A 15,459-nucleotide genomic window follows, 5' to 3' on the forward strand; every position below is an offset into this window, starting at 1 on the left:
CTATCTTCCACTATTAAGTAGCCTAAGGAATAAAAAAACTTCAATACAAACCTCTTTGCACTTATAATCAGTCTTTATCTGTTGCGAAATCCTTATCTGCGTGACCATTCATAAGGCCCTCAGATATATTTTTTGCTAGATTTTCATTTTCTGGCTCCACATAAAAAGATACCCTACTCAAATTACTTTGCATATCCTTTATTTGTCCTTCGATCCTTGGAACAATCTTTGTATCCCCATGCAACATCAAACTCAAACACTGTACTAGTTCCGCAAAGCCAATGCAACATATCTTTCCACACAATTTTGATAATAACATTCCACTAGTAAGCATATTTTTCTTCCATTTAACCTACTTTAAAAAAAAGTTAGAAAAAGAAAAAAAACTTTAGAAAAGTCTCCTTGATTGAATAACTAAACCTTTACAAAGTTGACAAATGATCAGCAGACAAGGTCAGATTTAATGTTCAACAATTGTGAAAGTCAGAGACGAAGCCTGAGAAGGTGGAGCAATCTGAAATAAGGACAATGGCTCCACTTGTCTTAATATGCTCAACCAGTAGTCCATGCCCTCACCAACCTGGAGATCAATACTCCACAATTGATTGGTATTTATGGCTAAATCATTTGAATCCATGGCAACACTCATGTTATCTGGGTGGTCAAGAAGCCAATCAACTTCTGCACCATAAAATTGTTGCATGGGAGAATCAACTCGCAGGTTCATTGAGTTGTTTAAGCTCTCGTTGCTTATTATTATTTCTCCTTCACAGTCTGGCCTCATGGCCTGGGAGTAACAGCTGACCATTTATGCCTTGTCGTCATGGCTAATTGCAGGCACCCCTGCGGGGTTTTCGAAATTATTTCGATCATTACCGATAACTATTTGCAGATCTATTGATAAAGACTGACATTCAAGCTCATCCATGGTATTAATCGATACACAACTATGATCAATTTCTAGTTCTAAAGAGTCAGTACAGTTACAATGGAGCACATCTAAAGTTGAATCAGTGCTGCTACTCTGATAATCTATAGTATTGGTACACATGTTGTAGGAAGATGAGATTACGTCTTTTGAGTGTTCCGGAGAAATTTTATGTTATAATTAACTGTAGGAGCATACATAGCCTGCATGCTATATGGTCCCATTTTAAAGCCAAATCCAGGATCAAATATCTGAGAATACCTATCATAACTGCGGTCATAATCAGGATCCTTACGATCTATCTCTCGATCCCGGAAAATTGCAACCTTGTTAGCTTCCCTATCTCCTTTAGGTTTGTTGATCCTACCAATTCTAGATAACACATCAGACAATGGTTTAGCATTGTTAGTTTGCACAACATCCACACAAGGCTTCTCCTCAGGTTTCAAATTCACTAAGGTGTGGAACTGACAATTATCAAATGCAACAACTTCATCTTCAGTAGATTTACTCCCTGAGGTTGTACTGTTATTAACGTTGAATATTCGTGCTTGAGCTTTATTATACTCCTCTTTTCTTTCCTCAATACTCTTGGCATGGTTCAGATTAGAAGAATGTGAATTCATGCCTCCAACAGAACTGTGAGAACCTTTTTGTGGCCTTTGTTTAATTGCAACTTTAACAATATTATTCTTTTCATCCTGTGGTAGATTTACTGGAATATCAGCTAGGCGAATGGCGGGGAACCTAGAGTGAGAAGTCTTGTGTATAATAATCTTCATCCCAGTTCCATCTAATGAATTATTGTCAACAACCACCATTGACTGCAGGCAATAATGTTGAGTAATACGATGTGCTGCAAGTCTAAGGTAGGAGGCAGGTAATTGGGAAAATTCAAGCTGTCGCTGCGTAGGATTTTGAAGAAACTTTACAACGGCCTGTTCAATTATTAAAACGAACAAGCACTCCTGAGGATTCTAAATATCCTCTCGAAGGAACTGATCGATCTGGTTTATGCGTTCCACCAGAAGGTCTTCATTCTCGGTGGAAGAAGAAGTGACTGTAGTCGGCCATGCGAATGTCTCAAAGCAGACATCACGCTGGTTTTCGGAAGTGTTAGAGGACGAGACCATTAATCTCCTCATGTTGTCACCCAATTCTTCCAGCTCCCACGAATCTGGAGTTCCATGGTCTTCATCCGAGGACCCCTGCCTAGAACCCATCTATCTCTCCCTTTTCTTCTGATTCTGCAAATCTCTTTGCAATTTCCACAACCTTTAGTATTTAATGACTTTTGGGTCATGAAATGACATCAGGATTACTGTTTCTACTGCAATACAAACCCTCAACTGATTTATCATGGAGAACGAATAAATATATATATATATATATGAAATAATTATATGTTATGTTATATGTGTGTTGTGTTAAATAGCTTTATGTTATGAATTAAATAGTTATAGAACTATGTTTTGTTATAAACAATATATATATATATATATATATATATATATATATATATATATATATAGCTATAATATATATCTATGTGATGTTATAGTTAAATATAGTTATGATATGTTATAATTATACATAGTTAAAGATTAATATTTTATTTTTAAAATTAGAACCATACTACATTTATTATTTAAAAAATATTTAAAATATAAATTAATTTAAATTTAAAATAATAAAATAAAAATTTAAAATTATTTTATAAATAGAGGTTTATGATGAGCAATCATATTCATCATGTCAATCTCAAGCTCTTAGGTTATAGTTTCATTGTTTTTTGTTTTGGAGTTTTTTGGGGTATATTTTCAGTGAAATTTGTTAGAAATTTAAAATGCATTTTAAATACAAAAAAATGAAAATTTATTTCACAAAATTCCTAAAAAAATACTTTAAAACCTAAAATAATTAGAAACAACTTTTTTACCATTCAAAATTAGAAAATATGCATTTAATAAACAAAACATTGCAAGTAGGAAATTTTTTTAAAACCTAAATTATAGTTTTTTTTTTGTGGTTTCGAAGTGTTTTTTTTTAATGGTTTTTTGCAGTTTTCTAGGTTGGTTTTGTAGTATTTTATTTTATTTTTTTTTTTTTTAATTTTTTTGCAAAAATAAGTAAATAAAAAAGACAAAAAGATAGAATACCTACGTTCGTTTGAGCCTCAGGGACATTGGCAGGGTTGTTGGTGAGATTGATTTGAACATTTCATGCTTCAATTGCTCGATCGAGCTCCAATACTCTCAGTCGAGCTCTCAAATGTCCTGCAGTCTATGCAAATGGCACACATAGATCACAGACGGGGCATTTAATAATAATAGGGTCGTTAGCTAGATTGATTTGAACACTTCATTCTTCAATTGATCGATCGAGCTCCAATACTCTCGGTCGAGCTCTCAAATGTCCCGCGGTCTGTGCAAATGGTGCACGTAGGCTGCAGACAAGGTATTTAAAAAAGGCTCAATCGAGCCATCATTTTTTCCACCTAAATGTGCCCTCTCGTGCCAAAAAGTGTAACCTAGTTCCATGCTTTCACCCTTATTTAATTATTAAAAAGTTTCTATATATATATATAGAGAGAGCTAGGTTACGCTGTTTCGCAAGAGAGAGCGCATTTAGGTGGAAACAATGATGGCTCGATCCAGCCTTTTTTATTAAAATAAGTGTATATATATATATATATATATATATATATATATATATATATATATATATATATATATATATATATATATATATAGTGCAGTTAGCCTATGAAGCTTTGAGTGTATAATGAATGGTTGTATTGTTAAGGCACTCCTTGCGAAGAATTCATTGGTTCAAATCCCCCCATAGGTTAGCCAATAAAAAAAATGAACATAGTCTAATTGTTAAATTGATGTTTTGGGTATTTTTTGAGCATATTTTTGGTGAATCTTATATGAAGTCTAATAGGGATTTGTTCAAATTATAAATTTTAATTATGTAAACTACACAATTTCAATGTCATGGGGGTTCTTTGAGATGCTAAATCTGTTTATTCATTCAAAAACACATTTTAAACAACATAAAACCACAATCTCACCAAAATTTGTATCATTGATTTCAACAGAAAAAGTCAAAACGTCTAATAATTAGATTATGCCTTTCAACATGTACATGGTTCGCAGATGCAAGAGGAGTGTTGTTTGACCCAAGAGGAAACACCAAGCTAACATTCTCATGGAAACTAGGTCTAGCCTCTAATAACCAAGCTGAAGCCTATGCATTGTATCAAGGGATAAAAATTGCTTCGTTGTTTTCCATCCATAAGCTTATCATAGTGAGAGATTCCAAAAATACCATTTGGCACCTCCATCTAAGCACATAACCCTCAGATGTCAGATTAATATCAATCTTTCATTGCGTATTATTAGTCCTCCATCTAATCCCTTAAGCTTCTTTCTTTGATGTTCTTTGCATCAACGACTCTCACGCTAATCATCAAGTAAATTTAACTCTTCAAGAAACAAATAGGGGACATTTTAATTAATGTTCATCGTTCCACCCTCTTGATTCCATAATGGAGCCTCCTCCAACTACAACACATTCATTTGATACTCATATGACCCCTTTTCGCCACCGACACAACTCATGTCAACCATTATTTGTACCCCCATTCACACATAATTATCTGGGTCATGTTGGGATTTCTCCTTCAATGATGGATCTACACATCCAATCACACCATCATTGTGGATTGAGGGCATTTTTTGTGATAGAAATTATAGTTATGTATCTAATTAAAAATACAAGTTTGCCCTACTCTTGGCAATGTTTATCATTTCATCTTCAATTTACTCCAAACTCACTCATCCCAACCTCTATTGGTTTCCTCCCAATCACTGTCACATAACCACGCTACCATTGAAATATTTATGGTTATTCGCGAGATAAAGGACCTTAGAACCCCCCTTCGTCAACATTTTAAATAAATTAAGGAGCTCAATTCCCCCCTCTATCTCTTACATATTCACTTCTTTGATTTTGGAAGTGTAGGTGGAGATAATGCTAAACATTCTAACCTAACATAAGCAATACATCCATATTCAAGATGAATGCCACGCTCTTTGAGTTTAGCATGGGGATCTTTCGGAAGTTTGATTGGTTGACATCAAACATAATTCTCCTTTAGCACACTCATAAATGGCTTCAACAACTAAAGCAAATGCTCGACATCCATGGAATTTGCAAACAAGTAATACAAATTAGGAGTCTCCTCTACAACCAAGGTCTTTTTGGATGTAATGCTTTATAATACTTATCTTAACATTTTTCTACAAGGATTGAATTGTAAACTTTATGTTTGAATACTTGTAGCTCTTTAAATTAGTCTTTTTTTAATTGTCTTTATGAGGCCAGAATCTTGGATTGGTGCTTTTTTTATGGCACTCGGGCCTTGTGTATCTTTGTTGTGCCCCCTCAATGTAGATTTTGCTATTATAGGATCTTATAATTTTCATTAAAAAAAACAACAATTTCAAGATGTAGATATCCAATTTATTTTGATGAGTATGTATACATTTTAGTAGATTATGTATTTTTATGTACGTAAATAAATTAATGACTTGTTAATCTAGTGTGGTTCAAGTGATTAGGAGGAGGAGGGTCATGCTCTCCATCTACATTCAATCCCTGATAATGATATGTTGAGCTCTTAATGAGTTTATTATTGTAATAGCATTGAGCCATGTTGTTGATGTAGCCTATGTTATGAAGAATCTAGTGTTTACCTTTGGTACCATCCTCTAAAACGAGATGAAGTGCCCAAGATTTTCCATAGGACATGTTACTAGAAAAAAAGAAAATAAATTGACCATTGTATTTATGTCATGGGAGATAACATTGTAATACATTGGTGATAACTAATATGAAAAAATTAGATGGTCGGTGGAAACCCTAGCCCACAAGTTACTCTGCGAGAAAATGGACGCCGAGAGTCTCTGGAGATTCATCATGGAACGCAGGAAAGACATTATAGCACTTAGGGCCGAGCTGCCGTCAGTGCTGGAAAGTGCCATTGATCTTGTTCGGTTGGTTTCACAATCTCTTGAGGGTTTTTATGACAAGAGTATCGGGAAAACGAAGAAGAAGGACTCGGGTCTCAAAGATCAGAGACGGGCCTGTTCATTGCTGCTGGAATCGCTTCTCCCCTCTTGGCAGACCCTACAATGGGAGTCGCGCGGCCCGTTGTGTCTCTGAGAACTAAGGAGCAGGCAAGGGTTTTCGCCAATGAGTGGAAGTCGCGGATCGATGTTGAAGCGGATCCCGCCAATACCGCAAAGCCCTGGGAAATTCCAAATCTCTGTGGTACTCTCGGGCCTACAAAGAAAATGCTAGATCGAGCCCTACACTAGGCAGATCCAGTCAATCCTGACCTGGATCTGATCCAAATCTTCATAAAATCGCCAGAAGGAAAGAGTATCTGCATGAGAATCGCAAGAGGGAGATGGATCCAAGATTTAAGATGCGAAATCCAGCCACATTTAGGCATACCAGCAAGCATGCAAAACCTGATTTACTCAGGACACAACCTACAAGAGAACCACATACTACAGGATTATGGTATTGACACAGACTTGAATATCATAGTCAATTTGCGGTTGCGAGGAGGATGCTCTGGTACCAGTTCAAAGGGCATAGGCACGTTTAAGGATGCAGTCAAAGGAAAGGAAAAAGCCCAAACCAAACCAGCATTATCCCCTGATCTACCAAGGCCCTACATAGTGGAGCAAAAATCATAGAATCCCGCCTTCACAGTCTCAATACCTGAGGTAAATGGGTTGTACTCTGATTTTCTTACCAAAGCAGTCATATGCAGATTTAATGGGTTTTGGCCCAAATCTGATCTTTTGCACCAATGGATTTTTGCTGCTTGGTCACCAACCTGTGAAATCCTTTTATGTTCCAAAGGGTTTTTTATTGTCAAATTCACCACAGTTCAAGAAAAGGAATATATACTTAACAAAGGACCATGGTTCTGAGGCAATGCAGGGCTCTTCATGACCCCTTGGTTCCTAGAATTTGACACCAACACAATGGTGGTATCAAAAATGCTAGTTTGGGTCAGATTACACAATCTCCCATTACACTCCTGGCATCATCAAGTGTTAGAACATTTAGGGAACTCCCTGGGGAAGTTCCTAAAGATTGGTGGGGACAAATTCACAAGGGGCATATTCACTTTTGCCAGGATATGTGTCTAAGTAGACCTCAGTCAAGGACTACCCGACAGTATTACATTGATCTTTAATGGTACACACTGGACACAACCTCTGGATTACGAAAATACAACTTTTCGGTGCCATGGATATTTGTAAACAGGCTACCTTCACAGTGCCTGCCCACAAGCTAAAAAATATCCCAAAAGGAACAAAAAGCAGCCCAAAAAACCAAAAGGTTGGCAATGCATAGACATTTTGGGAGAAGAAGAAGGAAAAACATAAGCAAGAGAAAATAATGCAGAAAAGGATTTACAGAAGGACCAGAACAACACACCAAAGGAGGAGACAGGCTATACCACTGCCTGCATTTTGAGGCCCAACAACCCCTTGTCACATCAAGAGCCCGAAATAATAGGAATGGAAGTCCACATTAGTAAATGAACTCATGGATCAAAGGGATCTGATTCTGACAAAGAATATCCTATACACAGATGAAAATCAAATGACCATTGTAACTTCCATTCCCAACACTGGAGGATGGAGAAAAGTGGAGAAGACGAAAGGTAGAAAAGAATAGGTAGCTGTAATTTCTAGTTTCTTTTATGTATTATGTGTTAACAGAATAAACTCATTATGCATATGCTATATTAGCATCTACAACATGTAATTTTGTCTTATGAATAAAATTATGATTTTTCCAAGGGGAAAAAAATGTCATGGGATAAGAGGCACTTATAGCCATTGAATTAATAAGTGGACAAGTTCAAACTTTTCAACAAGTCAATTTTTTCAAGAAGGTAAAGTTATATCTTGATCCACTATTTTTTCCAAATTATGGTGATTTATATCATCTTGAATTTGTCAAAACCTATAGGACTATGTTCCATGGTCAAAATTCCCATAGATCATGTGGACACATGACTTTTGGCAAAAATCTTGTTGGATTGAGGGAGAATTTTTGCCCAAAAAGGAAGTGGGCTTGTTGACTTATTAAATTACCCCTACTAAAGTCACCCCTAATTTTAATGATTTTCCCAATCTAAATTTGACGTACAAATTTGACCAAAACCATAGTTTCATGGCATTATGAGTTCCTTCAATGGAGGAACTCTACTAGGGGAGGTTTTCGCCCACTAATTTTTTTTAACCAAAACAATAATTTTTTTATATTAAAATGTGCACATGGGATTTCAATAGTATAGCAAAATTACAAAATTGATGATTCAAGCATGTCAACATAGTTTCATCAACCTACCTAATATCTATCTAAAGGTATAAATACACCCAAGATACAATAAAACTCAACCCCCATAAAAACATATAAAACTATTGAAAACCTAAAAAACCACATTAGTTGCTCCCACTCTTGAGAAGAAGCACTAACATGCAAATTAGGGACCCCGACAAGAACAAACCTCACAAAGTTGTCAGATGAAGGAGAGATCATCCAAGCTTGTTCCAGATTTTGTTGCAACTCTCTAATTTGAGACCAAAGAGTTTCAATTTCCTCCTCCGTCTAATGAAAGTGTGTCCTTTGCTAAAAAAATATTTCCATTGTGTTAGCCAAGTTGGATGCATGATTTCTTCCTATAAGTTTTGAATTTATTGGTCGCCTAAAATTAACCATTCACTCCTAATCCCCATTCGAATCTGATCACCTCTCCACTAATCAAGGGAATGACCCTAAAACCAAGCTAGCACACTCCCCAACCAAGTCTATCAACACCACATGCCATTGACAACTTCCACGCACAATTGTCTATGTTACAAAATGTGCCAATTGTAAAATTTTCAAATAGAATATTAAAGAAAGCAACTAGTAAGGCAAGCAAGTTTCCCCTACCCTAAATTTTCGACTAGCAACTGGAATTCAAAGAAAAAATATCGTAGAAACATGAGGAAACAACAGTGAAGGAAATACTTTGAAGGGTACACCAAAATATCCTTACCTTGCCAGTTGCTCCGCAAGCAACAAATATTAGCCTCAAATTTCTTTTCTTAATTCACTACCATTGTTTCTCCAAATGCATTCCCTTGTTGCTTTTGAATCTGAAAACAAAAAATATCCGCCATCAATGATATGAATTTGGCCTCATGCAGCCAGGAAACCTCCCACACTGCAAAAGGAAAGTCAAAAGAACAAGCCAAAGCGAAATTATGATACCTCCCTTTAAAATGCTACAAACTAAGACAAAATATGCCTAATTGATAGACCACTTCATTCCTTAGGAGGATTTGGAATATGTGGTGATCTCGCCACTTAGTGCCACCATCCAACTACACCATTTAAGCCATCAAAACTCCTAATTTTCCATGTATTTCTCTATCGTTCAATTAGGCCAACTAACTCCCCTATAAGCATGACATGGGGCATGCATAAGCTCACTCGTACATGGATTCAAGTCATGGTTTCCATATATTCATCATGTGCTGACCCAATTCTTAGGCATGATGGGACTGTCACCACCCCTTATTCTTGGATCATAACATTATGTTAACAAATAGAAGAGTGGCCTTCCCTGTTATTAATCATAAGGGTATCATTCTCTTAGTTGATGCTTTGATTTGCAAGGAAGTTAACCTCCTTGATATTAATTCTTAAAATATGGAACATTAAGTAGCTCCTAACTTTTGACAAGAGGGAGTATATTCTTTGGAAAATTATTTGTAACTTTAAATCCCTAGGAGAAGAACCATGGAGGAGGTGAAAAATTAAAGTTTGAGAGTCTCCCATTATGATTAATTTACCCAAACCCAAGAAAGCGAGCTAAAGAAGTCCCTGGAAGATGACATAAGCTTCAGGTTGGTTATTGTTGCTTTCTCGAGGCTCCATGATAAGGGTAATTCCACCAAGGTAAAATATCACCCCCCCACTACTCCTACCACCCGTTTGGCCCACTTTGATTTCACCTACACCTTAAAATTCGATAAAAAATGAGTGGATAAAGCAAATTTTGCTTGTAATATTTGGATGGATTCCAACATAACTTGTCCAAAATAAAGAATTTTGGGTGCCCTTTCTCAAGTTCCCTTTGTTCATTATCTATTGTTATTTTGCTCCAATCATACTCATTTAACCATTACATATTCCTCCCAAAAAGGTTCAATTTCCCTTAGAAATGTGTTTTTTAATTCTCTTGTGAAAATTAGGGACCAACATAATCATTAACTTTGATTGGTCATTACCTTTAAAAATAATTTGTCACCTCGTCATGTGAGGCAGGTACTCCTTAGTATCAAGGAGAGTTTTTTTGGTGGGGGGGGGGGGGGGGGGGGTGTGGATTTTCTACCATTAGGTAAAACCCATCCAAGTGATAATTAGCTTAGAAATCAACTATGCACAAATCATGATGCCCAAATTATAGTTAAAACCTAGAATTACGAAGATAAAAAATGTAGGTAGCACCCTAAGGTGAAACCAATCCAAATAGTAGTTAGCCTATAAATGGTCATTTCTCCAAGCATGAGATTTAAATTATAAATAACATTTCCAAGCATAAAGAACCAGATTGCAGTGAACATCCCAAACATAAGATCCCTTTGTAGTTACCAATCCCAACACAATATTCATTTATAGTCACCAACCAACATTATTAACAATTAGTCTAGCTCAATATTCAAATTATAAAACCACTACCTCTATGCACAATATAACAAATATATGACTAACACCCCAAGCATTGGAACCAATTATAATTACCAATAGACACACGATCAAGTTGTTGTTGCCAAACTACTTCCATAAAAAACATGAGATTAGATTGTAGTTATGATTCCCATGTATGAGATCAAGATACAATGAAAATAGGTTATGGATTACCATAATTTAAGCTAACAGAAATGGGCCCCAATACATTATGTGACAGTTTCACCACTTTGCAATGAAATCATGAGTTTGTGTTCGACTAATATAAATTTTAACTATGGAAAAGAGTCTCACTTTATCATCAAACCACAAGCTTATGCTCAACCAATAGGCATAAGATATTGTTGTAGTAACACCCTAGCATCATATAAAATTTCCCTTGGCGCCATTGATAAAGGAATGTAGTAGTGACATTATTGTAGTTACCAACCTTGGCATCACTAACATTTACCTCTAGCACAATATTCATATAAAAGAATTACCACCCTAAACATGAGATCCAAATTGTAATTAACAACCCAAACATAGAGTCCAATTCTAATTACCAACAAACACATGATCAAGTTTTAATTATCAATCCTCTCTCCCCAAAAGCACGAATTTTAGTTACCATTACCCAATGTTAATTGACTTTAGCTTGGGTGGTTGGGAAGAATCGTTATGATCCTCCCCACCCTGGTTCAAGCCTTGTAGTTTGACATGTAGCTCTAGAATATAGTAGCTATGTTGTGCTTTTAAGTGAGTCTATATTGTGGGATGGGCAGGTACCAACTGTTAGTTTTTGGTAGAAACAAACAAGTTTTCTAGTCTTTATGGTGTCAAAGAGGCTAAGGAACATAGGAGGATAATTACCTCCCAGACTCGGAGAAGTTTTTAAGGAAATTAAATGCCTTAATTAGATTAATTAATCAACTATTAAGTCTAACTTGGGAAAACTAGTTAATTAAATCAAATTAATTGAGGAAAATAGAATTTTCTTTAGAGAGTTCCAGAAAAGTCACTTGATGGGGTCAAGATGATCTTACCATCGACTGTGATTAGTCATGGTCGTTGATTTGTCAACAAGATATTATAAGAGCAAATCGATGGGTTAGTTGGGGACATATCAAGGAGTTTGGATTACCCTGTTGTAGTGACTAGCAAGGGCACAATTTGAGCAAGGGATACACTTGCAGAAGGGTTTCAACATAGATGATTAGGGAGACTTTTGTGTTTCCAGATAATTTTTGTGAAGAGAACAATATTTGTGAATCAGAGCTTTTCCAGTAAGAGGCAAGCAAATTGTAATTCTCATTTATTTGCCAAAGAATAATAGTAAACCCTCATTTGCAAAATTGGTTTTCCCTTCAAGGTTTTTCCAAGGACATTTGTCCAAAAATATCAATGTCAATGATTTTGTGTGTGTGCATTATTTCTCAGTTCCTATATTTATTTGTGAAGATTGCAGTAGCGAATTAATTGTTATTTGTTGTAATTAAATTTATGAAGACAAACACTCTCCAGTAGATAGAAGATTAAATTCCAATTGCTGCAATTAAGGAAATTTCACACCAACAACCTCTCCCTTGCCTTGGGGCTGAGAGGGAGGCCGATTTCTTTCCTAAAGAAGTCCCCAATGACCAAAATATTTGGTGAATTAGGGTTATCTCAGGTGATTGGGTGGAACGATTATTATCCTCCCTACCTAGTTTTAAATCTCCGCTAGTGACATGATGAGCTATGATGCCTCGACGACTATTATTGTAATGGCTTTGAGCTTGAGAAAATCACTCATAAATGAGTGTAACTGTGGGTTGGTCTGGTACTAACAACCTCACTCTTGCCTTTGGGATGAGAGGCAAGTCAATTTCTTTCCTCGGCTAAAAAAAAAGAAAAAAGAAGAAAAAAGAAAAGAAAAAAGGTTACCATTCCCCAACATGAGATCAATGTTAGAGTCAACTTAGATTATCAACCACCACAACAAGTTCATGTTTGACTAATATAAGCTTTAACTGTGGAAGAGCTTTGTCATTAAACCATAATTTTATGTTCCATTAATATACATTAAAAAAATCCCCTTTAAACTCTATTAATATAAACAATATATACAAAACTTAACTAAAAAATTTGATAAATAGTTTTTATGGCAGTGATATATACCAACTTCATTTACAACACACTCTTTTTAAAACACAATCATTATAAAACCAAAAGCAATGCAGAGAAGAGCCTCAAAGACCAAACAACACCAGGGTGATTCACCCATTTTTCTTTTAAATGTACAATACCCGACATCATATTGAGCTTCTGTAAGAATAAATAAGAAGAGCATTAATTGTTAGTTCCCTTAAATTGCTATACCATTTGAATGAGACAATCTCATCATAAGAAGAGCTTTAATTGTTAGTTCCCTTAAACTGCTATACCATTTGAACGAGACAATCTCATCATAGATACATGCTTAGACTCACCTCATTGAACCAACCAACTCAAGGTGCCTTATTTGCAAGTTTTTTAAGTATAAACATTGAGGCATGCATTAAAGTAGACATCCCAATGTGGTAATTGAATTTATTGGTTCATTCTAGTTTAGAGGAATTTGGCACTTTGTTTAAATTTTTTAACTTCAACATGTTTAAAATTTGTGGAAGTTTTATTATGAAGTTGTTTTTAATGATAATGTTTTTCTTAATTTTTTGAAAGAATGAATGTTTGAATGATATTTTAATGTCCACAAGATTAAAAATAGTCATGGAACCAATTCAAAGAGGGAGAGACAAGTTAAAGTTCATGGCGTTCTCTTTTGGTGAGACATGCAGGGTTGCCATATTGAAGTATGTTATGATTGGAAATACCTTTTATATGGATGATTATGATTGGAATACCTCTTATATGGATGTTTTATATGAAGACCGGATAAGAGTGTTTGTTTATACATATCGATGTACTTTTATCTTTGTTAATATTAGTGACATGTTTTAATAAATAAAAATGAATTAATCCTGGGTTTTGATCTAAAAGTATAATTTTATTCATGTCAAGAACTAACAAACAATTAGTATAGATGTATTATAATAATAATAATAATAATTATTATTATTATTTTTTACCATTGGTTCAAAATAGTGAAAAGGGATTTATTTATTTATTTATTTTAAAATTACATGGAATTTCCAATATTAAATATTAATATATGGATATTTGAGAATTTTGAATCTACTTATGCTTTTTTTTTTTGTAGGGTGAATTGTATTGCCTTCAAAAAATGGAGTTTACAAAGTGAGGTAAAAATTGTTAGGCGAGTCTCTCACTGAAGGGACCTGACCATATCTAAAAATGAATTCTCCATAAAGAAGATAGAGGTAAATATATACTAACATATACAAAATTAGTCAAACTAAAATTCAAATACTACCTTAAGTGGCTTTGTACTAAAACATCTGTAACAAAAGAGGCATAAAACATAAACATTACATAACTAGGTCAAGTGACCTGTCTCCGAGACTACAAACTGGATGGGCTCTTTTGGGTCCTCAGATGTTCTCCCTGTTGCAAGAGATATGTCGAGATGTTGTTATATTCTCTCCATTCTTTGATCTAGATCCCTGAAGTGTCGATGTAAGTGTTTAAGGGAGTGGAGAATATCCACTCGATGCTCATGCCGATCTAAGAGAGTTCATTCTAGTAAAAACTTAATTTACCAGCAACAATCCACAATTTTCATATATTGATTGAACTGACCCCTCGTGTGCCAAATATCGAGGATCTAGTCCACCCATTTTGTAAGAACCTTCATATATGTGAGGGGCATCCTTTGAGAGGAGGCTTCTCCCTTAGTCCAAGTGAGTCCTTCCTAAATGTGAGTTTTCGTGAGGTCTCGATAGTGCGAAGCAAATTCCTCTAGCTTATGGTGCATGCGTGTTTTTCCCATGTGGGCCTGCTCATGGTAATAGGCGACACCCCTTCTCACTTGCGCCTGCTGCCAAGGCATGGGAGATAAAGAAACATGACAAGAAGAATCAAGCCAAGACCAAGATAGACTAAGGAGATCGAGGTTATAGGGGAAATGCCACATAAAACAAGTACCAAGAATAAAGGAATCACAAACAAAGAGGATGTTTAGGAGGGGCTTTGATTAAAAAAAAAAAATACAAGAGTTTAGGGATGGAGAGCAATGAGCCCCCACAACCACCAAATCTCCGTGAGACACTAGCTAGAGGCCCTGCAAAGAGTCCAAGTTGGAAATAGAGTTTGTGGTAGAATATGGCTGAGAGAGGAGAAAAAACACCACCACTAGGGAGGAATGAAATTCAAGGCAATTGGAAACAAAGAGGCACCAAAGATGAAAGTTGAGGTCACCAACATAGCGGAAGAGAAATACAGATGGAGACATCTAAGGACTAAGGATCAAAAATGGAAAAGGCAAAGCCTCAAACTCCCAAGAAAACCAAGCATTGACCTTCCTGCATGTGAGCGACGAAAGCTAGCTCATAACAAATCTGAAAGGAAACATAATATTACCAATTTTGAGATGGTGCTGCAAGATGTGGAAGGAAACAACACCTGTAGAATGTTGGCTTCTCGGCTGGTGAGACGACTTCTTGATGCTTAAGACCCCTTGATGGTTACTCCATAAGCCTAGCCTCTCCATTTCTTTTTGGAACTACAATCGTCTCCCGCGTTACCCTTTGCATGCACCTTGCCATAAGAAT

At 35.8% G+C, this 15,459-nt stretch overlaps 1 protein-coding gene and 1 pseudogene across 1 annotated transcript; both read right to left on the bottom strand.

Annotated features, from left to right (window-relative positions):
• Window positions 1-460: 460 nt before the first annotated feature.
• Window positions 461-1,093, bottom strand: LOC149165791 (uncharacterized; annotated as a pseudogene).
• Window positions 1,094-1,101: 8 nt separating this feature from the next.
• LOC149165792 (uncharacterized) lies at window positions 1,102-2,151 on the bottom strand (the record flags this gene model as incomplete). The annotated part of the gene is made up of 2 exons (XM_089429935.1): window positions 2,023-2,151; window positions 1,102-1,905 (listed from the first exon to the last, which is right to left on the bottom strand). Coding segments are annotated over exons 1-2 (933 nt in total), but the record flags the coding sequence as incomplete, so codon positions are not given.
• Between the last annotated feature and the right edge of the window lie 13,308 nt (window positions 2,152-15,459).

This window comes from Pinus tabuliformis, chromosome 5_1 (assembly GCF_031772625.1).
Source record: "Pinus tabuliformis cultivar Carrire ecotype Pingquan chromosome 5_1, CPIR1, whole genome shotgun sequence".
Classification (NCBI taxonomy): domain Eukaryota; kingdom Viridiplantae; phylum Streptophyta; class Pinopsida; order Pinales; family Pinaceae; genus Pinus; species Pinus tabuliformis.